Here is a 27,811-nt window from a genome sequence, read left to right as displayed (position 1 = left end):
ACATACTTTGCTACTCTTTACTCATGTGATGAAAAAAACTGATGTCAAAACCATGTGACAGGGATAAAGAATTCTCCAAAATTCTCTTAGCAGAAATGGATGCAAACATGTTTAAAGACCACAGTTCAAAATCACAGGTCAGCACCCTTAGCATCCCATTCTACTACAAGCTCTGTGTAGAGCCTGAGAGAGACTACCAACCTGCACAGACAGAGCTCACCCTCCACCATGCGGGAGGAGGCAACCCTACAGACAACTGCAGAACTCTGGACTTCCTACAGGACAGGAAAACAAACAGAGGATGTTTGCTGAGATATGACAAAACAGCTCTCCAGCTGAGGGGAAGGGAGGTATGGATATCAGACCAGACAGCATACTTACAGAATGATTAAAGCAATAAAGAAGCACAACTCAACTTCAACAACACACACACAAAATTCTTATGCTTCTACCATGTATGTACCAGGCAAAATTCTTACCTTACCAAAGCTCTACAATAATATGCCACAAGTCATACAAAAAGCAAGTGGTAGAATCTTCTGTCACTATTATTGCAAAAGTGAATGCTCCACCAAAATGAAATGTGGGATCACACGGGATGGTGGTGGTGTGATGAACTGGGAGACTGGGATTGACATATATACACTAATATGTATAAAATGGATAACTACTAAGAACCTGCTGTATAAAAAAAAAAAAAAACGAAAAAGAAAACATTAAATGGAGCATCTTGGTTTGCAAAAATAGCTGATGGACAACAACGAAGATGAAAATTTTCTAGCTGCATAATTGGGGGATGGGACTCTCATGATTTTATAAATACTGCAAATGATGAGTTTCTTGTACTTGGATCATTTTGGGGAATAACTTTTTTAAATACAGTCATGAAATCAAGATTCATGATACTTAACTTAGAACCAAACTTTCAGCCTTATATTATCACTAAGAGTAATATCACCAAGATCATCCAAGATTCATGAATCACCACATTTGAAATAAGATTTTTAAAAATAAAACATTCAGTAAGAACCAAAAGTCTTTATACTGCTAAAGAAACCACAATTTTTAAGTGTTTATCTCATTTTTCTTATCCTTTCATAATCCCTATTTTTGTTTTTAATTATATTGATTATACTTACATAATTTGCATATTCAGATACATGATACATTACAATAACAAGATGATCAAATGCTTTAATGATAAATTGGTTTAATGATAAAAAGTTTAATGGACAAGAAAGCACATAAACACACACACACACACACACACACACACACAGAATATACTCTCAAGTGTTTTTATTGATTTAAAAAATTGAGACACATGTCTAAAAGACCTTAGAGATCTTAAGCAATTCCAACAGCACCATCTCAGATCCCACTAGCAAAAAAGGTCAGGTCTTCAGCCATGAAATTCCCAAACACAACCTGTCTCCATCACAGGACCTCATGAGAGCAAGACTCAACAAAGAAATAATATCAACGAAAAGACAACCTACAGTACTTCCCTGGTGGTGCAGTGGATAAGAATCCCCCTGCCAATGCAGGGGACAGGGGTTCGAGCCCTGGTCCAGGAAGATCCCACATGCCGCGGAGCAACTAAGCCCGTGCGCCACAACTGCTGAGCCTGCACCCTAAAGCCCGTGCACCACAACTGCTGAGCCTGCACCCTAAAGCCCGCGAGCCACAACTACTGAAGCCCGCATGCCGCAACTACTGAAGCCTGCGTGCCTAGAGCCTGTGCTCCGCAACAAGAGAAGCCACCGCAATAAGAAGCCTGCGCACCGCAACCAAGAGTAGCCCCCGCTCACCACACCTAGAGAAAGCCCGCGCACAGAAATGAAGACCCAACGCAGCCAAAAATAAATAAAATTAAATCTTAAAATAAATAAATAAATATATATATAAAGCAACATAACTCAAAAGATAATTTAAAAAAAAGAAAGAAAAGACAACCTACAGAATGGGAGAAAATATTTGCAAATGATGCAACTGACAAGGGATTAATTTCTAAAATTATATAAACAGCTCATATAGCTCAATATAAAAAAAAAAAAAATCAAAAAATGGGCAGAAAACCTAAATAGACATTTCTCCAAAGAAGACATACAGATAGCCAACAGGCACATGAAAAGATGCTCAACATCACTAATTATTAGAGAAATGTACATCAAAACTACAATGAGGTATCACACCTCACATTGGTCAGAATGGCCATCATCAAAAAGTCTACAAACAACAAATGCTGGAGAAAAGGGAACCCTCCTACACTGTTGGTGGGAATGTTTAAAAAAAATAAAAAATAAATAATATCAGGCAGAAGACCTAAGCAAATGTTATAGTTACAGTGAGCTGGAGTTAGGTGAGCACAGAGAGTGTGCATCAGAAACACACTTCAAAGACTTTCCAACAAGAAATGAGGCAGCAGCTGAGGAAAGGCAGCAGCAGCAAGACCTGCTGCTTGGGCTTCATTCTAGCAGGCATGTGCTAGGCACTGGCACAATGAACAAGAGGGAATTTCAGGCAGAGCAAACAGCAAGTGTGAAGAGCCCTGGGCAGGGGGGAAGCATGATGGGCCAAGCTGGGGATGTGGTTGGAATCAAGAGCAAAGGGGAGAGTGGCAGGAGGTCAGCAGGGCCAGATCACGTCAGACCTCCCAGGCAGCAGCTTGAGGCGGTACAAAGCAGACAATGCCAGCTCTGAGAAAACAGCAAAAGAACCAAAGCAGTCCCATGGTTCTGGGAGCACCTGATGGAGGGAGGGTGCGGAATGAGTGATCTGGCTGGATGGGGATGGCTGCCGAGGTTCCAGGAACCCGGCAATGGGAGCCGAGGAGCCGGAGGTCCAGGGAGCATTCCAGAGCGCTCCAAAAGCAGATGCTGACTCACGGCCGGGCCGAGCTGAGGTGACAGCCCCCACCTCTGAGGGGACTGCAATGTCCTCTCTTGGTCTGTATTATTCATACACTGTCAGACTGACCTCCCTCAAAATACGTCTGAAGGCTGGTCCCTGCTTGTGGAGAAAGTTCAAAACAGGCATAGATTTAGTAAAGGAAAAACCTGGATTCCAATCCAAGTTCTATCACTTACTAGCTACACATGACCTCAGGCAAGTCAAAAATTCTCCTAACACCTTCCAGTGTTATCCATCAATGCGGAAGACACCTGCCTCACTTCAAAAGGAAGAGATAAGGAAATGCTTTAATGATAAATTGGCTTAATTGAGCTGTTTAAGCAGCTTGTAACTATAAAATACTGACAAAGACTTTCTCTCATATTTCCTTATAACCTGACTTCCTCTTACTACAGTATTCTGCACAATGACATTCAACAAATATTCATTTAGTACATACTAATTAAATGCTAGGCTCTGAATAAGCAATACCAATGCACAGTACTAGGGTTCAGGGTTTTTTTTTTTACTGCCTAGTCACTGCAACACGAATAGCACAGTTAAATATGGTTTCAACTGTGGCTTCAAAGCCTAATTCAAATAGTCTTATGAATTAAAAGAATAAAAGGATAATTACAAATGATGGTCTACCTAACTCAGTTCAACAAATGCTGTATCAAACACTGTAATGGGCATTAAGGCAGAAATAAATGAGATGCTCTTATAGAACTTTTACTATAGTGGGGGAAGCAGTCAACAAATAACCCCAGCACTAGGCAAAATGTGGTGAAACTATGGAAGCATTAGAGACAAAAAATAATTCTGATTAAGAAAATGGATAACAAAGTTCCCTATGGGAAGTATTAACAGAACTGAAACCTTGAAAGAATTAGAGGCCATTCCAGAAAGAAGACCAGGAGCAAAAGTATAAATGAAAGCAGTTCCACAGATGTATGTGTGTGCATTTGGGTGTGGGGAAGGGGGACAAGAGTGGACAAATAAATAGTCTGGTGGGACTTCCCTGGTGGCGCAGTGGTTAGAAATCTGCCTGCCAATGCAGGGGACACGGGATTTGAGCCCTGGTCCGGGAAGATCCCATATGCTGCAGAGCAACTAAACCCATGCGCCACAACTACTGAGCCTGTGCTCTATCAGCCCGCGAGCCACAACTACTGAAGCCTGCGCGCCTATAGCCTGTGCTCTGCAACAAGAGAAGTCACCCCAATGAGAAGCCCATACACTGCAACGAAGAGTAGCCTCCGCTTGCCGCAACTAGAGAAAGCCCGCACGCACAGCAAGGAAGACCCAACACAGCCATAGGTAAATAAATAAATATATTTTAAAAAATGTTTTAAATAAATAAATAAATAGTCTGGGACCACATTTGGGTGCCAGGGGGATGTGCACTGTGCTGAAATAGCTGACCTATAGCCTGGGCAATGGAGAAGCATCCAAGGTTTCCAAAAAGGAGAGTGACACAGTCAGAGCTACACTAAGGAAGACCACTCTGACAGCAGTGCAGACCGAGAAGCTATTTCAATTGGCCAAGAAGTCACAGGGCAGTAAACAGCAAAAATAAAGAGGAGAGGGAATGGCACCTAAAGTCATGGATATATATATATATTCAGGTAAAGAAGTTTAAACTGTTTTTCTTCCCCATCCAGTGTTACTTCTTGCTCTCTCTAGACCTGTCCTTTAGGAGGAAATATGAGAATGTGATTTTTAACATAGATCAGAATTACTTTCTCAACCCACCACAATTTCAAGATGAGTTTTTAACAATGATTTGCCATGTCAGCCTAGCAAAGCTTACTCTAGAGCTCTAATTAATCTTCATGTATAAAACAAACTTTAAAAATGTGATGTTTGGGACTTCCCTGGCGGTCCAGTGGTTAAGATTCTACGCTTCCAATGCAGGGGGTGCGCGTTCGATCCCTGGTGGGGGAACTAAGATCCCACATGCTGCGTGGCATGGCCAAAACAAACAAAAAAATGTAATATATGGACCACAATCGCTATTTTTGCCTTCTACAACCAAAATAACTTAGGCTAAGATAAAATACTTGTTAACTCAGGGCAGCAACAACATTGAGACAAATTAGAGCTCTCAAGAAAAGCTGAACAGGGAGTTGTTTTCTCTTATAAAGGAGGGGAAAAAGCAATCAAGATCTATATTGCCGGGCCACTGAGTACAAAGCAATCTGCATTTCCATTTCCTTTTGGGTCAAGTACCTCTGAAACCATTCTGTAGCCATTTCCAAGTAGCCCCTTTCCAGGTTGAAGGTGTAAACTTGTGTTCTCCGGGCATGCCTTAGTCAATTCTTCTTAAACAAGGCCAATAGCTGGGACGAATATATGATCTGAATTCATTATTTTTCTCATCCGTAAGTGATGAGATGAAGTGTTGGACTCCAGGGCCTCTGAGGTTCCTTCTAGCTCTAAAACTGTCCTTTTTTGTTGATGTCCTTGGGCCCTTTCCCTTCTCCCAAATTCCTTTAACAGGCACAGAGCAAATATGCAGGGGGTAGAGTATCGACTTTGCTTCCAGGCCCTCCTGTACCACAATGTTCAGACTTGAGGCTTCCAAAGGAGGTCCAGTTTGTTAATGCTGACCATCCTTTAAAACAAAAACAAAAACAAAAACTTCAGATTCCTTGGAGAAAAGGCACTAAGGCCTGGACTAAAGAATCAAGACATAATTGCAGCAAACTGACTGCAGTAAAGAATTTTTGAAGTCCAATGCTCCTTTGGGCTTTTTTTAGTAACAAAAAAATTATAAAATCTTACAATGACAAAGTATTTGTTAATGCCCAAAAGATACAACATGCTTTAAAAACTGCATGAAAATAGACCCTTTCTTGGGAGTATCTTCCTCCTTGATGAGAAATAGGGACAGCAGAGTTAAGAGATCCCTTAATGGCTCATTCCTAGCTCCTACTTGACACGTTACCAAATAACACATTTATACTGATTATCCACTGAGAAAAGGTGATGATTGAGGAACACACAAGAATAAGAAGCGAGTTAGTTCACCTTTTAGGATCTTAGTTTCCACCTCTGTAGTGACTAAATTATTTAGATGATTACCAAGGTCATTTTGTTCCTAAATGCTACACTCATCTGCCAGTTTCGGTCTCCTTCCCCCTAGGAGGGCTGGATCTCAGGTTAATATTTGGGTCCAACTATGTGCCAGGCATCATTCTAGGAGCGCTGGGAATACGGCCATCAACAACAAAAAAGGCCCCACGTAACACGAATATACTATGGAAAGGGCGGGGGGTGGGGTGCGGAGGGGGACTGAGAAAATTCTAATATAACAGGTACATTTCCTAAAAGAGCTGGCATCCTGGTTTGGCTTTGACTTCCTAGTAATAGTACCAATAAAAAACATGTAAAAATTTAAAAAGGCATTCAACCAGGGGCAGATTCAACATAAACTTCTGGGACACAAAGCAGGCATATCCCAAGCCCTGGGAGCTACAGCCGAGATTAACTAATCAATAAAGGAGTTCCATAGCGCCAGCTGCCGTGCCTGGGCCCCCTGCGCCAAAGTAGTCCAGACCTGGAGGGAAAAATGTAAAACCAAAATGGAGGAGGGGCTACGGCAGAGTCTGCTCCGGAGCAAAAACCTCGTGGCTCACTTCTCATGGCGCCAACCAGCCTTCCTGCTCCGCTCTCCCTGACCCTAGGAGGCATCATCCCACCTCGCCAAACCCAGCGCGCAGCACCTATCTCTCGCAGGCTCCCCTTGAGGAGCCCGGGCACCAAATGAACTTGTTAAACAGTAGGGAAAACAAGTAGCCACATCTTAAAGGCAGGGGAGCAAAGAAAAACATCTGAGAGGACTCCACCCTTCTCCACCTGCACAAAAAGCCGCGGGCAAAGCTAAGAAAGTATATCCCTAGTCTCTCCTTGCCTCGCTGAAAAAACAAAGAAAGCAGGCTCCTAGAGGATTCAGACAGCCAGAGGACGACCCCGTTCCGCGGATGCAAGACGCTTACGGCCCCAGACATCTAAGAGCATGGGGCCAGCACAACTTTCTCATTGAAGCCGACCGCGTTTCCTCTTAAAACCCCCCAAAAAGAGAAGCCCCGACTATGATCATTTCATTGATGTCACCTCGCCTATTAGGCTCTCAGGATTTTACCCGGAAACCCCTGCAATCCCCGGCCCCGGCGTCCAGCCCAAGTGGGGCTCCCCTTCCCCGGGACGCCGCCTCGCACGCTCTCGCAGCCCTCCCGGTCGGGCTACCCGGCTCGCTCCGCCCCTGGCACCGGGGTTGCGTCGCCGGGCGAGCACATCAACGCCAGGCCGAGGGAAGACGGGTGTACCGGGGGTTCGTAGAGGACCCCGCTTAAAGCCCTCTCCCCCACGACGGACTTGCAAAACAATAAGCATCCGTTTTCCCTGCCCCTCCCCCATAGGACCCCGGCCACGAATTACCGCTGCCGGGGAGCGTGCCAGCCCTGTGATCGGTGGCCGGAGTACCCCTGGAACCTCAGATGGCCCGAGTCCCCGGCCGCCCGTCCCCTGCCGCGGCGCCCGGAGTCTGCGCGGGGAAGACTCTGCACTGGAGCGCGGCCAGTAGCGGAGGCGCGCGGGCCACGCGGTGGCTGCAGGAACTGACATGGCCCGCGGCCGCCGGCCACATGCGGCGCCGCCGGGCCGGGGCCGGGGTGGGGAGAGGTGAGGAGGAGAAGAGAGAGCGGCCCCGGGGCCCCGCCGTACCTTGCCGCTGGCCGTGCCCCCGCTAACGCCGATCAGGAAGGGCTCGCCGCCGTTGGGCTGCTGGTGGTTCTGTAGGGTCTGCTCGCTGTCCCCGGCCATGGCTCGCGCCGCCCCTCCTCCCGCTGCCTGTGCGAACGGACGCACGGTCCCCGCCCGCGCCGGGCTCCCTCCGCTTCCTGCAGCCTCCGCTGGGCGCTGCCCAGGTCGAGGCTGACGCGGCTCCCTGCGCACCGCTTGGATCCCGGTGCTGGAGCTGGCTTTCCCGGAGGAGCCGAGAGCCTTCCTCTGCCGGCTGCGGCCGCCTCGGTTTACATCCCAGGCAGAGGTCAGCGTGATGCTGCTGCTCCAATCCGGGCGGACAGCGCACTGCTATTCGCCGAGGCAGCGGCGGCGAGGCGTCTGCCCCAGCCTCCGCCCCTCCCGGGCCCCGCCGCCGCCGCCGCCTGGGGTCTCTGGGAAAGGTGTGAGCCCGACCCTTCTCCCAACCCGCCTGCTTAACCCTTTCCGCGACGACGACCTGCGGCGGGCCCAAGGGAAAAGAAAGGAGCCTTCTGCGTTTTAATTGGGTATGCTCCCACCTATTTCAAAAGGGATAAAAAGCTAAAAGGACAGATCAAATAATGGAGGAGATGCCTCAGGTTTGAGAAGCAAAATTAAAACAAGCTTGGAAGGTTAAGATGAAACAAAGAGTTAATGTCATTTACCCATTATCCAGACTAAAAACTTGTGTTCCGAAAATGAGATTTTTTTTTTCCCCTCCCGTTTGCCAAAATAATATGTCAGCCGCTGGCTTTAAATATTTCCTCTCTTGGAAACCCCCAAACACCATCCTCCTTAAACGGCGACTCTCCGGAGTCCTTCCTAGAGAAAGGTAATTTGAGGAGCTCATCTGAGGGAAGCCCTCCCTCCTAACATCAACGCCCTTTCTAACCATAGTTCGAAATCCCAAACACTGAGGTTCCTGTGGAGTTAGGGCTGTGGAAACGTTAAAATAATACTTAATGTCACGTTGACTTATTAATACCTTTAAGTGAACTGGTTTTTCAGAGATGGGGAATTAGGCACTTGGTTACAAAGGCAGTAGCTGCTGATGACTCAGAGCAGCGCCACCTCTGGAGCCAGATTTCTGCATTGACGTGCAGTTCCCTGAGCAAGTTACTTAATCTCCCTTGCTCAATGTTCTCATCTGTTAAGTGGGAATAATAATGGCAGTTACATGCTAGGATTATTATATTAAATGAACTATTATATTTAAAGTACTTAACGTAGTACCCTGCACAGGTACAAGACCCTATATAAATGATCTATGAGGAGAAGCCCCTAAAGGGCTGAAACTGGAAAGGGAACCTTCTTTGGGGCACAGGGGAGAAAGGGAGGACTAGACTAGTCACTTACAGCCGCTGCCCCTGTGAACCTGGGACTGGTATAAATGAGCTGATGGGGGTCCTACAGTCTAAAGGAGAAGTTAAGTCTATAGCATCCTCTTTCAAAACTTAGTAAGTTACCTAAAATTCAGAATTATTTTGAAAAAAAATTACTAAAGAAAATTGAGTATTAGAAAAAACAAATGTTCGTTTCACTTTTTAAATATTTCAGGTAACCATCCAAAACCAAACTCCACAGAAGCTCAGACAGGAAACTAAGCTGGAGAGAGCAGCTACCTGGTACCCAGAGGCAGGCATTTGGGAGAGGTTAGCTAGAAGGATGCCTTATCAAATGCCTGTGGGGTGGGTGAGTTTTAGCTGATTCATGTGTTTGCTTCTCTTCCTCCAAGTTTTTCTCCACTAAAAAGATAAGATCTTCAAGGACTTTTGCAGAGCTCTTCACAGCCCAAGATACGGCCTGTTGGAATTTGGAACTTGATGGACTCATAGCTAAGGGAATATTAGGTAGCTGAAAGGAAGAAGAAGAGGATAAAACAATGCCATGTCCTCCATGAACTTTCCCCAACTCTCTGCCTTTTTTATCATTCCTATAACTTTTTTCTACAATATTTTATCATAAAAATTTTCAGACATACAGTTGAAAAATTTTACAGTAAACACTGATATAGCCACTACCTAGATTCTGCTGTTAACATTGTACTATAATTGTTTTATCACACTAGTTGTCTACCCATCCTTTATCACATTTTTATTATTTTTATTATAGTTTGTTTCCCTTTGTTACTCCAAACTGCTTTATACATTTCTTGCTTTGTCTGTCTATTTTTTTTAATCTTTTTTTTAAAATTTATTTATTTTATTTATTTATTTTTGGCTGTGTTGGGTCTTTGTTGCTGCGCGCGGGCTTTCTCTAGTTGCGGCAAGCGGGGGCCACTCTTCGCTTCGGTGTGCGAGCTTCTCATTGTGGTGTCTTCTCTTGTTGCAGAGCACAGGATCTAGGCACGAGGGCTTCAGTAGCTGTGGTTCACGGGCTCTAGAGCACAGGCTCTGTAGTTGTGGTGCACGGGCTTAGTTGCTCCACGGCATGTGAGATCTTCCCCAACCAGGGCTCGAACCCATGTCCCCTTCATTGACAGGCGGATTCTTAACCACTGTGCCACCAGGGAAGCCCCTGTTTGTCTGTTTTTAACTACTATATCCCTAGCACCTAAAACAGTTTCTGAGACATAGTAGGACCTTCATAAATATTTGTTGAATGAATGGACACCATATCTCATTTCTACATTCCCAAGGCCCACAGAGCAGAATAATTGGAAATAGGAAGCACTCAATACATGTTTGTTGAATGAATGGATGAATGAATGAATGAACAAATATGAAAGAGGTAAGAAAATACCAACAAGTAAACTTCACTTCCACCACTTTGGAAGGAAATGTGATTTTCCCCAGATTGCATTTATGTGGTTACTATTATTTCTGAATGTTTTGTTTTCCTGGCATTCCAAGTAACTGTCTACCTCTAATCCTAGTATGTGCATCTATTAACTAGTTAAACTAACTCATTAACTGAGCTAACTCATTACTCTTATCTGCACCCTGTTTAATAATAATAATATTTGACATGAGTTAATATACATAAAAGTGCTCTGGGTACTTCCTTGGTGGCACAGTGGTTAAGAATCTGCCTGCCAATGCAGGGGACACGGGTTCGAACCCTGGTTGGGGAAGATCCCACATGCCGCGGAGCAACTAAGCCCGTGTGCCACAACTACAGAGCCTGCGCTCTAGAGCCCGTGAACCACAGCTACTGAAGCCCTCGTGCCTAGAGCCCGTGCTCTGCAACAAGAGAAGACACCACAATGAGAAGCTCGCACACCGAAGCGAAGGGTGGCCCCCCTTGCCGCAACTAGAGAAAGCCGGAGCGCAGCAACGAAGACCCAACGCAGCCAAAAATAAATAAATAAATAACTTAAAAAAAAAAATAGTGCTCTGAAAAAAACCAAAAGCTATGTATATAAAGGCCTATCCAGCTGCACTCTGCACTCCGTGTTTTCACTTTGCTGTTTTTTCTCTATTCTGTCTCTAGGGCAGGCTCACCTACACATAAGGAAGTTCCCCTCGTCCATTTAAATTATTAAGAATATTCTCAGCACTGGTGACCTGAACAAGGACTTTTGCATCTTTGCTCTCTGAAAAGCAAGGCAGGCTGTCTGTGCTATTCCCTGTGCTGTGTCATCCTCTCTTGGGAGCCTGGTCACAAAATCCCACAGCTAGGGATGTTCAAATCATGTTTGAGCCTTCTCTAGCAATTACACTGCAGATTCTGGATTAAGTGATTTCCAGATGCCCTCCTTCCCCTCCCACTAAGAAAAAAAATCAAACATTTTCAATAAAATCCAGAACTAGAAGAGATTCAAGGGAACACATTTTCTCAGTATCTGTGAGAATTTTTTTAATACAAATTCAGATTTCAGTCTGATCAAGCTCTGGCCTAGTTAACATTTGGGAATGAAGTCAGCATGAGTGTGCAACTACAGCTGTAGCCAAAGAAGGAGAAAAGACCTTGCTGTTGACAGTCCTCTGTCTGCCTGCCTTCTCTCCTTAAAGCAGCTATAGTTCTGAACTAAACAAGCAACCTTACATTTTGCCTCCAACTGACAAATGCTACCTCTAGGTGCTTCATACACCATAGCTAACTCTCTAATTGCTTATCACATTTCCCAACCAGAAAAAAATGTTCTCACACTTCAGTATGTCTTCTACAGCATGTTAGTTCCCTGTTTTGCCTTTCCAACTACCTCCTGCCTTTTATCAATCAGCAATTGCTTTGACAGGTCATAAGTACTGTTCTGAAAAGATGACCAGATGATATGAAAGCTACTTCAACATCTGGCTCTGTGATCTTAATCAATCCCGTTCTCGGATACTGTTAAGCAGCAGGATATAGCATGGTCTCAGAAAGAGCAGCATCTGCAGCCTCTGAAGGCAAATCCATGGGCCCCACCCCAGAGGTAGTAAACCTGAAACTCTGTGGAAGGAGCCAAGCAATTTGTCTTTCATAAGCCCTCCACTTGACTCTAGTGCCCACCAAAGTTTGAGAACTACTGATTTAGTGGAACAAAGACTGTGAGCTCTAGTCAGAAAAGAAAGTTTTGCATCCTTGCTTTGTTACTAACTTTGTAACCTTTGGCAAGTTACTTACTTTCTATAATCCTGGGTTTCTTCAACTGTTAAATGGTACCTGGCTCATAGGATGGTTGTGAAAATAATGAATCTATATCGGTATACATATAGTGGTTGTTAAATATCATTTCTCTTTCCCTCCTATTTCTGTCACAGGTCCCTGATAATTGCAAGAGTCATACCATTTAGAGATTAGGAATTCCAAAGGTAAGGACTCCTAATCCCCAAGGACACTTTAAACTAAAAATGAAAAGATAATGTCCAGAATAGGTAACTACAAGTAGAGCTTGCCTACAGCTAGAGAAGTTGGGGGATAAATAGGGAGTGGTGACTAATGGGTCCAGGATCTCTTTCTTAGGGTAATGGAAATGTTCTAAAATTAATTGTCATGATGGCTGCACAACTTTTGCCTAAGAACCATTGACTCATTAAGTTGGTGAATTGTATGGTATGTAAATTATATCTCAAAGCAGTTTCAAAAAATAGGTCTCAACCTGCAGTCTAGGAGGGGGAAGAGATTTTTCAGAATTGGGAACAGAAATGGCAAAGACACAGAAAAAAAGACTGAGAACTAAAAAGACAATGGTCAGGGGCTTCCCTGGTGACGCAGTGGTTGAGAATCTGCCTGCCAATGCAGGGGACACGGGTTCGACCCCTGGTCTGGGAGGATCCCACATGCCGTGGAGCAACTGGGCCCGTGAGCCACGATTACTGAGCCTGTGCGTCTGGAGCCTGTGCTCCGCAACGAGAGGCCGCGATGGTGAGAGGCCCGCGCACCGCGATGAAGAGTGGCCCCCGCTTGCCACAGCTGGAGAAAGCCCTCGTACAGAAATGAAGACCCAATGCAGCCAAAAAAAAACAAAAGAACAAAACAAAACAAAAAAGACAATGGTCAGAGGACTTTGTAACCTATAAAACAGTACCCAAATGCAAGTCGTTAATTTTGTTAAATTCAATATATTGATTTTTGCACATATGCTCTTCCCCTTCCTCAGAAAGATAATAGTCATACAAGGGCCCTTAAATTTTAGCTGGCCCAACTTCAGAAATCCCACATGCCCGCAGAAGTCTTCCCAGACTTTGAAAACGTTAACATATAGATTTTAGTTCTATAGGGATTTTCTGATTTTCTCTCCCTACCTTATAACAGGATTTTCTAGTGTGATTCTATGAAAATAAGACTTTAAATAAAGTAAGGAGTTCAGTTGTCTTGCCCAGCCAGCTCCCAGCATCACTATTTTGTTCACTCTCCATGTTCTAATCCATTTAACTTCATTTTGTTCCCAGGTCTTATCTCAAACCTGCATCTGACCCTTTGCTTCTTTTCCTATCACCAGATTACCACCCTGCCCATCCCACTTTTCTACAATGACTTCCTTCACCTTCCTCAATTAGCTACAAGGTCACTTTCTCTGTAATTCATCTACTTCTACTTCTACCCCTCCCCCTCCACCCTGGGGCTGATGCTCTGTTCATTACATCATAATGGATGCATTGTGGTTGGTGATGTACAGTGCTGGGGACTAGGGTGACACAAGGGAGACCCCTAGGGTGCAAAATGTAAGGAGGCTCTGACTCTTGGATGGAGGAAGTGCTAGCGTAGGGTGGGCCTTAAAAAGAAGTCTTCTTTATGTGTTTGCTCTAGACGCCTTCCTTGCCTCACCCCAGTCCCAGCCCTGGTAATTGTCAACAGGAGAAGCAGAGGACAGTACAGCTAATGGCATCAACCTCAGAGCAGTAGCTACATTTGGTCTGGTGGCTTGGCTTGTATTTAGACTGGTGGCCAAGGATGGCAGGTTTGACTGTCCTCAGGGTGATGGACTGAGGTGCTAATTGGTGTTGGAAGCTAAATGAGATCGCAGATTTAGCAGATTAGTTTTTGCTCAGGGTTCAAATGGTATGTTGCTGAAAAGTTACTTTGGTATCTCGAAGCAACCTCTCCCCAGATCATTAAGAGAGAAAATTAGTTCAAATCTGCTTCATAATGAAATTACAGCTGTTTCTGGTGGCAAAGAGGCCTAAGGCTTTGAGTGATGGAACCTAGTGTTTCAGAAATATTTTTAGTCAGAGACTGAGAAAACTAAAAAAAGCAACCGATTCCCCAGGAACACACACACATACACACACAAGTAGAATTTTTTTTTTTTTTTTTTAGTGGAGAGAATGCTATTTTTATTTATTTTATTTATTTATTTATTTTTTTGGCTGTGTTGGGTCTTCGTTTCTATGCGAGGGCTTTCTCTAGTTGTGGCAAGCGGGGGCCACTTTTCATCGGGGTGCGTGGGCTCTTCACTGTCGCGGCCTCTCTTGTTGTAGGGCACAGGCTCCAGACGCGCAGGCTCAGTAGTTGTGGCTCACGGGCCTAGTTGCTCCACGGCATGTGGGATCTTCCCAGACCAGGGGTCGAACCCGTGTCCCCTGCATTGGCAGGCAGATTCTCAACCACTGCGCCACCGGGGAAGCCCACAAGTAGAATTTTGAGTATAATTTACTCAGGGCTGACATAGCCCCAGTTTTCATCCTGGTGGCCAGGGGAGGTGGTGGGGGTGAGGACAGCTTCTGAGGAGAGCACCTATTGCCAGCACAATGGAAGTGTTAATCTCTTTTTAAGGAATATGGGCCGCCTCTGCGAGCACAGAGGACCCAGGGGCATGGTGGTTGCCTAGGCAATATCCTCAAAGGCACCCATCCAGATGTCCCCACCCATATTTTAGGATCCTAGGTTTTTATCACCAAGGCCCTGACATTTTCCTACCAGTCCCGCCTTGGCTGACCAGCGTAAACAACTATTGATCTCTGAGCCTCTAACAATTAGGTCTTCAGCCTGCTGTTCAAATGTGCCTGCACTTCCACTGCAAAAGATCAGGGCCTCTTTGTAAGCTACCAGAGGTTCTCTGACTCTCACACTTAACCATTAACTGCTTGCTAACAATAGCATGTCACAACTTAGCAGCAACCAGCCAGCTCTGGTCTTTGTAGGCATTGGTCCCCCATATTTTTTGAGAGGCCTGAAACATTGCTCCTGCCACAGCTTTCTCCGCCACCAGGACATTTTCACAGGCCACCACCAGTGAAACCTTTAGCAACTGAGCCACCATCTTGTGCCACGTCCCACCCCCCAACCAGGACAGCATCTTCTTCCTCTGCTGGGCAGTAAGTGAGCCAGTCCAAATCTCTGTCTGACCACCTATTTTCTTGGACCACTCTTGGTACCAGTGGTGCTAATCTGGGTCCTCTAAAAAGCAGATGCCAAGATGGGATTAAACACATGAAGATTAGGGGAAATGACTGTGAGAGGAAAGAGGGAGCTGGAAAAACGTGGAAGAGACCTCAGACTGCAATACAGACCTGGCCCTGAGTGAAGGAGAGAGGTAAGGAAGATTGGGCAGAACCATGCTAGACTACTGTGCAGACTAAGAAAAGTTCAGCCAAGCTGTTGGGAGTCCTCAAGTTAAAGTTAACAATCAGAAGAGCCTCATCTCTCCTAGGAATGGACCTGCCTTAGTATTCCAGTGCCATGGAGTATTCCAAATGGCTGACAGTAGCCAATGGGAAGCACAGTCAGGGAGCAAATGCAGCACATTAGCTGAGGCTCTTGGTCAGTTCTGTTCCTTGTGCGTGGAGTTCTTTGAGGCATTTCTCCTGGCCACCACATATGGAGAGTGAAGTGTTGAAATCTCTAACTAAAATTGTTGAATTATCTATTTTTCCTTTCAGTTATATCACTTTTTGCTACATGTATGTTGGGGCTCTTCTGTTAAGTACATATAAATTTATGAGTGGTCATATATATATAGATATATATAAAGGATATACATATCCTTTTCCATTACAAAATGTCCCTATTTATCTCTAGGAATATTCTATGCCCTAAAGCCTATTTTGTCTGACATTAATAAGCCACTCCAGCTCTCTTATGATTACTATTTGCATGGTATATCATTTTCCATCTTTTAGTTTTAACTTCTTTGTGTCTGTGAATCTAAAGTGTGTGTCTTGTGAACAGTATATAGTTGGATCTTGCTTCTTTATATAGCCTGACAATCTGTAGTAGATCTAACAGTATAATATAATAAGTCTGCTAGTAACATCTTCTCTCAGTTTTTGCTTGTCTGGTAATATCTTTATCTCAATTTCTTTCTCAAAGAATGGTTTTACTGGATATAGAATTCTTGGTTAAGAGGATGGTATTTTTTCCCCAGCCCCCTTTTTTTTTAACATCTTTATTGTAGTATAATTGCTTTATAATGGTGTGTTAGTTTCTGCTTTATAACGAAGTGAATCAGCTATACATATGCATATACCCCCATATCTCCTCCCTCTTGCATCTCCCTCCCACCCTCCCTATCCCATCCCTCTAGGTGGTCACAAAGCACCGAGCTGATCTCCCTGTGCTATGTGGCTGCTTCCCACTAGCTATCTATTTTACATTTGGTAGTGTATATATGTCCATGACACTCTCTCACTTCGTCCCAGCTTACCCTTCCCCCTCCCCGTGTCCTCAAGTCCGTTCTCTACGTCTTCCCCAGCCCTTTTAATAAGTCATCCCACTGTCTTTCTGGCCTTCATTATTTCTAGTGAGAAGTTAGAAGTTAGTTAGTTAATTGTTTTCCCCCTATATATGATGAGTCATTTTCTCTTGCTGCTTTCAAGATTTTTCTCTTTGTCCCTGGCTTTCAGAAATTTGCCTCATATGTCTAGGTGTGGTTTTCTTTTAGTTTATCCTATTCAAATTTCATTGAGCTTTTGGATGTGTAAGTTAAAGTTTTTCATTAAATTTGGGAAGTTTTCAGCCATTATTTCTTGGAATATTTTTTCTACTCCTTTCTCTCTCCCCATCTTGGGACTCCCATTACATTTAAGTTGGAATGCTTGACTCCAAGGTTTCTAAGACCCTGTTTATTTTTCTTCAATCCTCTTTTTTCTCTGTTCTTTGGAGTGGATAATTTCTATTAGTCTATCTTCAGATTCACTGATTATTTCTTCTGTCATCTCAAATCTGCTGCTCGGACCATCTAGTGAATTTTTCATTTGAGTTATTATGCTTTTCAAATCTAGAATTTCCATTTGCTTCTTTTTTATACTGTTTCCTTATTGAGATTTGCTTTGTGTTGATTCATTGTTAGCATTTCTAAAATTATTTGAACATATTTATAATAGCTGCTTTGGAGTGTTTCCCTGCTAAAGCTAAAAGCTGGGCCCACTCATAGTTTCTTCTACCTGCTTTTTCCTCTGTATATGGGTAGAACTTTTCTGGGTTTTTTTGCATATCTAGTAGTTTTTGATTTTAAAAAATGGACATTTTAGATAATATATTGTAGGTACTCTGAGTTCCATTTTATATTTTTGAGGGTTGTTGGATTTTTTGATTTTTTGTTTAATAACATGCCTAGATTTAAATTGCAGAATCTATCTCCCTGATGTGCAGCCACTGATGTCTCTGCTGTTTTATTTTTGTTTGTTAGTTTTTTATGTTTGCTTAAACTGGCTCTCTAGTGATTTCCTCTGTGACTGCATAGCTTACTGCTCAGTCAAGGCTTTGGGCAGAGGTTGTACTCAAACATCTTGAGCCAGTTAGGCTCCTACCCTCTGCTGACTCATATGTGTGTGGATTGGGGAATGCATTCAAAGATTCAGCCTGTGCTCAAGTCTCCCTCATCTTTTACTTTTTGCTGGGCTCTCCGAGGTCTCTTGGATCTTCTCTAACCATGTGTAGTGTCTCAGTCAGCCAAGGATGTATGAGGAGCTTATCTCAGCTATTCTATGCCTGTCTCATTTCCAGAATTACCCTGTTAAAATTCTGGCTGCTTCACCACTTGCTCTGAACCTGAACCTCATCTTCAAGCTGGCAGAGCTGCTTGAAGCATTTTCCTTGTGCTCAACTAAGTCCACTGCTTATTGCTGGCAAGGCTGTGGGACTGTGGCCACTACACTGGATGGGATCTGACTCCTCTTGCAGAAGTGAGATTCTCTTGCAAAACTGAAAACTATCGAGTGAACTAAAACACAGCAAGATAAAATTCCAGGCTCTGATACTTTCATTAGTGAATTATACCAAACATTCAAAGGAGAGTTAATACCAAGATTTCACAAGCTCTACCAGAGAGAAGAAAAAAGATGGAACACTTAGCAACTCATTTTATGAGACCAGCAGAACTTTAACACCAAAACCTGACAACATGTTACAAGAATGGAAAACTAAAGTTTAGTCTCTCTTATAAGCGTAATATATAAAAATCCTGAACATAAACCACAATTTTAAATCCATCAATACATAAAAAGGACAATCCATCACAAACAAGTTTTGTTTATTTAAAAAAAATGTAAGGTTAGTTTAATATTGGAAAAATCTGTACCTTCAATATTCTAGATCTGCCTCAAAAATGACATGCAACAAACAGGGTAACTTTATTTTTTTTAATTAATTTTTATTGGAGTATAGTTAATTTACAACATTGTGTTAGTTTCTGCTGTACAGCCAAGTGAATCAGTTACACATATGCCTATGTCTACTCTTTTTTATTTTTTTTTATTTATTTTTTTTTGTCTACTCTTTTTTAGATTCTTTTCCCATATAGGTCATTACAGAGTATTGAGTAGAGTTCCCTGTGCTATACAGTAGGTTCTTATTAGTTGTTTATTTTATATATAGTAGTTTGTATATGTCAGTCCCAATCTCCCAATTTATCCCTTCCACCCCCTTTCTCCCTTGATAACCAGAAGTTAGTTTTCTACATCTGTGACTCTATTTCTGTTTTGTAAATAGGTTCACTTGTACCATTTTTTTAGATTCTACATGTAAGCGATATCATATATTTGTCTTTCTCTGTCTGACTTACTTCACTCAGTAAGGGTATCTTTATATATGGATAAATCCTGTGATAAATAAGAAGGGGTAGGGTCCTTCATTACCTATCACTATGAAATGAACTCTTTCTTGAACACCTACAGCAGTGTTTCCCAAAATATGTGCCTTGGAACCGTAGTTCTGGGAGGAACAAAGGTATTGGGAACAAATTACACAAGTTTGGAAAAACCTGTGTAATACCCTCTGTTCCCACTTGTGCATTAGCATATTAAACACCCTGAGAAATACTGCAGTGAAGAAACTTATTTATGTTTGTTTAAACCAGTGTTTTACCAAAGTTACCAAAGCACAGAATCCTTTTTTTTCTGTATGCCTATTACTAAGGGGCAGAGCTAGTATTTTGTGGAGCTCACCCTAAGAAATGCTTGTCTATAGTAACCAAGGGTCCATACAGCAAATTATCTCCTACCAGGAACTAAAGAGTATTTTGCTAGCTTGGAAGTGGTCCTAAGAGACCTATTTACATTGAGAAAGATATTTATTGACTTCAGCTTTCTATTAGCTCAATATCTCATGTTTAATATTCAGTTATTAATAATTTATTATAATTGTGTTCTCACTTAAGTTATAGATGTTTAGTGTATAAAAATCAAGCAATGCAGAAAAGTTTTATATAGAATGCTAAAGTTCTCCTTAATCCCCTCCTTTAGAGATCATCATTATTAGCAGTTTAGTGTTATTATTCAGTTTTTAAAATTCATATTTTTTGCAAAGTTTTTTTACAATAATTGCTCACTAGCAGAGGATTTGGTCAGTTTTTCCTATCTAATGAAAATGCACACATTAATACCATTAAAACCTCTAAGCTTTCAAATAAATATGAAAATATCAGAGTTTAAAAATATATGTACAAAAGATGAACAGGGCTTCCCTGGTGGCGCAGTGGTTGAGAATCTGCCTGCCAATGCAGGGGACACGGGTTCGAGCCCTGGTCTGGGAAGATCCCACATGCCACGGAGCAACTGGGCCCGTGAGCCACAATTACTGAGCCTGCGCGTCTGGAGCCTGTGCTCCGCAACAAGAGAGGCAGCGATGGTGAGAGGCCCGTGCACTGCGATGAAGAGTGGTCCCCACTTGCCACAACTAGAGGAAGCCCTCACACAGAAACGAAGACCCAACACAGTCATAAATAAAAAAAAAAAAAAAAGATGAACATTAAAAGTTAAATACAAAAGGGAAAATAAAAGAAGGAAAAAACCCTAGGAAAAGAAAGCCGATGACTGTGACATCTGATTAACTTGAAGCAAGAAATGGAACACACCAAAGATGGGAAACAAAGGGATAATTTATTTATTTCTGGATACACAAAACACTTATCTTTTGAATGCTCTGACAGTTTCATAAAAAACAGTTTTCACTATGGCTATTACAAATCAAGGCATACTTACACAGGAAAATATTCACAGGCATGAAATTACTGTTTATGCCAACAAGAGAAAATGGATAAAAGACATCAGTAGTTGACAGTTATGATTGATGGGGAGGAGGTGTCTCTCATTCACAATAATCCAGGATTTGGAATGAAATGAAGGTCAACAGAGGAGGGGCTCCAAGTAAGTGTCATCCTGTTGACACCTGAAGCACCACTGTCACCCAGGGAAACAACTAGGCATTCATTGTCCCCTTTCCATTGGTGGCGTTTCTAGGGATCAAGTGGGAATTGAAATGACAAGAAAAAGGGTTTTGTAAATAAGGCCATAGTAATTATCATACTGGATCAGTCTTATGGGTCATTTAATTCATGACAACATCTGACAATGGTGTCCAGGGCTATTTTGTGGAAGGGTCTCATTTTCCTCTATGCTGACAACTTCAAACGTTTCAGGTCCAGTTCCAACAATTATTTTCTTTTAAGGGCTCAGGCTGAAATGTCAGAGTGTTTATATCCTATTTTTCCAACTGTCAGATCAGTTTCATTTCCTCCTGTGGTTCTTTCTCTAGCTTTAATGTATCTTTCCTCTGGTGTGGACACAGAACTACATACTGTATTCTGGATGTGAATTCTTCTGTTTCCTTTACAATGCCATTCCTAATGACCCCACATTTTTGTTGCTCTTTGTGGCTGAAGAACCAGTCTGGACCAGCATGTTCAATAAACAAGATGATTGTCTCTGACCACCCCCCTTTCCCTGGTTTAGATGATAGTCAATCCTTCTTTAGGTTTGGTGGAAACAGCAAGTCAGGAGTCCTTGCCCATGGTCTGGTATTATCAATAATGAGCTATGTGACCTTATAAGTTATTTAATTTATTCATATATTAAATGAAAGGATTGACATTTAGGTGCTTTAAGTTCCCTCCCAGCTCTGAATTTATATAATTATGATATTGTAGCTTATCTACCATTTTTCTCTACATTCTTACACCTCATAGGAACTTTTAGCAGTATATTTCTATCTTGGCATTTCATTTACTGCAGTTGGTTAGTGTCAACTACAGATGTAAATATTTTACCTTAAAATCTCAAATCTTAATGTAACATACACTTCTCCATCAGTGTGTAAGTAACCATCTCCATTGTGCTTTTTAAAACCCCAACCCTTTATTTCCTAGCTGTAAATCACAACCCTAATGGCCATCATCAAAAAAATCTACAAACAATAAATGCTGGAGAGGGTGGGAGAAAAGAGAACCCTGCTACACTGTTGGTGAGAATGTAAATTGGTACAGCCACTATGGAGAACAAAATGGAGGTTCCTTAAAAAACTAAAAATAGAACTACCATACGACCCAGCAATCCCACTACTGGGCATATACCCTGAGAAAACCATAATTCAAAAAGATATGTGCAGACGAGGCAAGATAGCGGAAGAGTAAGATGCGGAGATCACCTTCCTTTCCACAGATACAGTAGAAATACATCTACACGTGGAACTGCTCCTACAGAACACCCACTGAACGCTGGCAGAAGACGTCAGACCTCCCAAAAGACGCCCTCAGGCGACCTACATGCAGAGGCGGGTCCAAATCCAAAGCTGAACCCTGGGAGCTGTATGAACAAAGAAGAGAAAGGGAAATCTCTCCCAGCAGCCTCAGAAGCAGCGGATTAAAGCTCCACAAACAACTTGATGTGCCTGCATCTGTTGAATACCTGAATAGACAACGAATCATCCCAAATTCAGGAGGTGGACTTTGGGAGCAGGATATATTAATTTTTCCTCTTTTCCTTTTTTTGTGAGTGTATATGTGTATGCTTCTGGGTGAGATTTTGTCTGTATAGCTTTGCTTTCACCATTAGTCCTAGGGTTAGGTCCGTCCTTTTTTTTTTTTTCTTTTTTTACCTAAAAAATTTTTTTTTCCTAATAAATGTTTTCTTAATAATTTTTTCCTTATTTCCTATTTTTAGAAATTAAAAAAAAAATTAATAAGTTTTTTCATATTTTTTATTTTTAAAAATTAAAATTTTTTTCTTAATTTTTTTCTTATTTTTCATTATAAAAAATTAATCTATTTTTACAAATTATAAAAAAAAATTTTCTTAATAAATTTATTCTTAATTTTTTTCTTATTTTTTATTATAATAGTTTTATTTTATTTTATTTTATCCTCTTTCTTTCTTTCTATTTTTTTCTCCCTTTTATTCTGAGCCGTGTGGATGAAAGGCTCTTGGTGCTCCAGCCAGGCATCAGGGCTGTGCCTCTGAGGTGGGAGAGCCAACTTCAGAACACTGGTCCACAAGAGACCTCCCAGCTCCACGTAATACCAAACGGCGAAAATCTCTCAGAGATAACCATCTCAACATCAAGGCCCAGCTTCATTCAACGACCAGCAAGCTACAGTGCTGGACACCCTATGCCAAACAACTAGCAAGACAGGAACACAGCCCCATCCATTAGCAGAGAGGCTGCCTAAAATCATAATAAGGCCACAGACACCCCAAAACACACCACCAGATGTGGAGGTGCCCACCAGAAAGACAAGATCCAACCTCATCCACCAGAACACAGGCACTAGGCCCCTCCACCAGGAAGCCTACACAACCCACTGAACCAACCTTAGCCACTGGGGACAGATACCAAAACAACGGGAACTACGAACCTGCAGCCTGTGAAAAGGAGACCCCAAACACAGTAAGATAAGCAAAATGAGAAGACAAAAAAACACACAGCAGGTGAAGGAGCAGGGTCAAAACACACCAGACCTAACAAATGAAGAGGAAATAGGCAGTCTACCTGAAAAAGAATTCAGAATAATGATAGTAAAGATGATCCAAAATCTTGGAAATAGAATAGACAAAATGCAAGAAACATTTAACAAGGATGTAGAAGAACTAAAGAGGAACCAAGCAATGATGAACAACACAATAAATGAAATTAAAAATACTCTAGACGTGATCAATAGCAGAATAACTGAGGCAGAAGAACGGATAAGTGACCTGGAAGATAAAATAGTGGAAATAACTACTGCAGAGCAGAATAAAGAAAAAAGAATGAAAAGAACTGAGGACAGTCTCAGAGACCTCTGGGACAACATTAAATGCACCAACATTCGAATTATAGGGGTCCCAGAAGAAGAAGAGAAAAAGAAAGGGACTGAGAAAATATTTGAAGAGATTATAGTTGAAAACTTCCCTCATATGGGAAAGGAAATAGTTAATCAAGTCCTGGAAGCACAGAGAGTCCCATACAGGATAAATCCAAGGAGAAACACGCCAAGACACATATTAGTCAAACTATCAAAAATTAAATATAAAGAAAACATATTAAAAGCAGCAAGGGAAAAACAACAAATAACACACAAGGGAATCCCCATAAGGTTAACAGCTGATCTTTCAGCAGAAACCCTGCAAGCCAGAAGGGAGTGGCAGGATATACTTAAAGTGATGAAGGAGAAAAGCCTACAACCAAGGTTACTCTACCCAGCAAGGATCTCATTCAGATTTGATGGAGAAATTAAAACCTTTACAGACAAGCCAAAGCTGAGAGAGTTCAGCACCACCAAACCAGCTTTACAACAAATGCTAAAGGAACTTCTCTAGGCAAGAAACACAAGAGAAGGAAAACTTCTACAATAACAAACCCAAAATATTTAACAAAATGGGAATAGGAACATACATATCGATAATTACCTTGAATGTAAATGGATTAAATGCTCCCACCAAAAGACACAGGCTGGCTGAATGGATAAAAAAACAAGACCCATATATATGCTGTCTACAAGAGACCCACTTCAGACCTAGAGACACATACAGACTGAAAGTGAGGGGATGGAAAAAGATATTCCATGCAAATGGAAATCAAAAGAAAGCTGGAGTAGCAATTCTCATATCAGACAAAATAGACTTTAAAATAAAGACTATTACAAGAGACAAAGAAGGACACTATATAATGATCAAGGGATCGATCCAAGAGGAAGGTATAACAATTGTAAATATTTATGCACCCAACATAGGAGCACCTCAATACATAAGGCAAATACTAACAGCCATAAAAGAGGAAATTGACAGTAACACAATAATAGTGGGGGACTTTAACACCCCACTTTCACCAATGGACCGATCATCCAAAATGAAAATAAATAAGGAAACACAAGCTTTAAATGATACATTAAACAAGATGGACTTAATTGATATTTATAGGACATTCCACCCCAAAACAACAGAATACACATTTTTCTCAAGTGCTCATGGAACAGTCTCCAGGACAGATCATATCTTGGGTCACAAATCAAGCCTTGGTAAATTTAAGAAAATTGAAATCGTATCAAGTATCTTTTCCGACCACAATGCTATGAGACTAGATATCAATTACAGGAAAAGATGTGTAAAAAATACAAACACATGGAAGCTACACAATACACTACTTAATAACGAAGTGATCACTGAAGAAATCAAAGGGGAAATCAAAAAATACCTAGAAACAAATGACAATGGAGACACGACGACCCAAAACCTATGGGATGCAGCAAAAGCAGTTCTAAGAGGGAAGTTTATAGCAATACAAGCCTACATCAAGAAACAGGAAACATCTCGAATAAACAACCTAACCTTGCACCTAAAGCAATTAGAGAAAGAAGAGCAAAAAAACCCCAAAGCTAGCAGAAGGAAAGAAATCATAAAGATCAGATCAGAAATAAATGAAAAAGAAATGAAGGAAACAATAGCAAAAATCAATGAAACTAAAAGCTGGTTCTTCAAGAAGATAAACAAAATTGATAAACCATTAGCCAGACTCATCAAGAAAAAAAGGGAGAAGACTCAAATCAATAGAATTAGAAATGAAAAAGGAGAAGTAACCACTGACACTGCAGAAATACAAAAGATCATGAGAGATTACTACAAGCAACTCTATGCCAATAAAATGGACAACCTGGAAGAAATGGACAGATTCTTAGAAATGCACAACCTGCCGAGACTGAACCAGGAAGAAATAGAAAATATGAACAGACCAATCACAAGCACTGAAATTGAAACTGTGATTAAAAATCTTCCAACAAACAAAAGCCCAGGACCAGATGGCTTCACAGGCGAATTCTATCAAACATTTAGAGAAGAGCTAACACCTATCCTTCTCAAACTCTTCCAAAATATTGCAGAGGGAGGAACACTCCCCAGCTCATTCTATGAGGCCACCATCACCCTGATACCAAAACCAGACAAAGATATCACAAAGAAAGAAAACTACAGGCCAATATCACTGATGAACATAGATGCAAAAATCCTCAACAAAATACTAGCAAGCAGAATCCAACAGCACATTAAAAGGATTATACAAAAAAAAAAAAAGGATTATACACCATGATCAAGTGGGGTTTATTCCAGGAATGCAAGGATTCTTCAATATATGCAAATCAATCAACGTGATACATCATATTAACAAATTGAAGGAGAAAAACCATATGATCATCTCAATAGATGCAGAGAAAGCTTTCGACAAAATTCAACACCCATTTATGATAAAAGCCCTGCAGAAAGTAGGCATAGAGGGAACTTTCCTCAACATAATAAAGGCCATATATGACAAACCCACAGCCAACATTGTCCTCAATGGTGAAAAACTGAAACCATTTCCACTAAGATCAGGAACAAGACAAGGTTGCCCACTCTCACCACTATTATTCAACATAGTTTTGGAAGTGTTAGCCACAGCAATCAGAGAAGAAAAAGAAATAAAAGGAATCGAAATCGGAAAAGAAGAAGTAAAGCTGTCACTGTTTGCAGATGACATGATACTATACATAGAGAATCCTAAAGATGCTACCAGAAAACTACTAGAGCTAATCAATGAATTTGGTAAAGTAGCAGGATATAAAATTAATGCACAGAAATCTCTTGCATTCCTATACACTAATGATGAAAAATCTGAAAGTGAAATTAAGAAAACACTCCCGTTTACCATTGCAACAAAAAGAATAAAATATCTAGGAATAAACCTACCTAAGGAGACAAAAGACCTGTATGCAGAAAATTATAGGACACTGATGAAAGAAATTAAAGATGATACAAATAGATGGAGAGATATACCATGTTCTTGGATTGGAAGAATCAACATTGTGAAAATGACTCTACTACCCAAAGCAATCTACAGATTCAATGCAATCCCTATCAAACTACCACTGGCATTTTTCACAGAACTAGAACAAAAAAATTCACAATTTGTATGGAGACACAAAAGACCCCGAATAGCCAAAGCAATCTTGAGAAAGAAAAACGGAGCTGGAGGAATCAGGCTCCCTGACTTCAGACTATATTACAAAGCTACAGTAATCAAGATAGTTTGGTACTGACACAAAAACAGAAATATAGATCAATGGAACAAGATAGAAAGCCCAGAGATAAACCCACGCACATATGGTCACCTTATCTTTGATAAAGGAGGCAAGCATATACAGTGGAGAAAAGACAGCCTCTTCAATAAGTGGTGCTGGGAAAATTGGACAGGTACATGTAAAAGTATGAAATTAGAACACTCCCTGACACCATACACAAAAATAAACTCAAAATGGATTAAAGACCTAAGTGTAAGGCCAGACACTATCAAACTCTTAGAGGAAAACATAGGCAGAACACTCTATGACATAAATCACAGCAAGATCCTTTTTGACCCAACCCCTAGAGAAATGGAAATAAAAACACAAATAAATAAATGGGACCTAATGAAACTTAAAAGCTTTTGCACAGCAAAGGAAACCATAAACAAGACCAAAAGACAACCCTCAGAATGGGAGAAAATATTTGCAAATGAAGCAACTGACAAAGGATTAATCTCCAAGATTTACAAGCAGCTCATGCAGCTCAATAACAAAAAAGCAAACAACCCAATCCAAAAATGGGCAGAAGACCTAAATAGACATTTCTCCAAAGAAGATATACAGATGGCCAACAGACACATGAAAGAATGCTCAACGTCACTAATCATTAGAGAAATGCAAATCCAAACTACAGTGAGGTATCATTTCACACCGGTCAGAATGGCCATCATCAAAAAATCTAGAAACAATAAATGCTGGAGAGGGTGTGGAGAAAAGGGAACCCTCTTGCACTGTTGGTGGGAATGTAAATTGATACAGCCACTATGGAGAACAGTATGGAGGTTCCTTAAAAAACTAAAAATAGAACTACCATATGACCCAGCAATCCCACTACTGGGCATATACCCTGAGAAAACCATAATTCAAAAAGAGTCATGTACCAAAATGTTCATTGCAGCTCTATTTACAATAGCCAGGACATGGAAGCAACCTAAGTGTCCATCATTGGATGAATGGATAAAGAAGATGTGGCACATATATACAATGGAATATTACTCAGCCATAAAA

General features: G+C 41.5%; 1 protein-coding gene across 4 annotated transcripts in view; it reads right to left on the bottom strand.

Moving 5' to 3' along the window:
* Positions 1 to 8,021, bottom strand: part of UCK2 (uridine-cytidine kinase 2) — a 79,349-nt gene extending 71,328 nt beyond the window's left edge. For 2 of the 4 annotated variants that reach the window (XM_059935389.1, XM_059935409.1), the window contains exon 1: positions 7,621 to 8,021. In XM_059935389.1, the coding sequence (XP_059791372.1) occupies positions 7,621 to 7,719 (99 nt within the window). In that variant the 5' untranslated portion in view covers positions 7,720 to 8,021. Of the gene's footprint in view, positions 1 to 5,124; positions 5,510 to 7,335; positions 7,522 to 7,620 lie in introns of those variants that run through there. The other 2 variants (XM_059935400.1, XM_059935379.1) reach the window with 2 other exon arrangements.
* Positions 8,022 to 27,811: the final 19,790 nt, after the last annotated feature.

This window comes from Balaenoptera ricei, chromosome 1 (assembly GCF_028023285.1).
Source record: "Balaenoptera ricei isolate mBalRic1 chromosome 1, mBalRic1.hap2, whole genome shotgun sequence".
Classification (NCBI taxonomy): Eukaryota; Metazoa; Chordata; class Mammalia; order Artiodactyla; family Balaenopteridae; genus Balaenoptera; species Balaenoptera ricei.
This window is presented reverse-complemented; position numbering and strand designations above follow the sequence as displayed.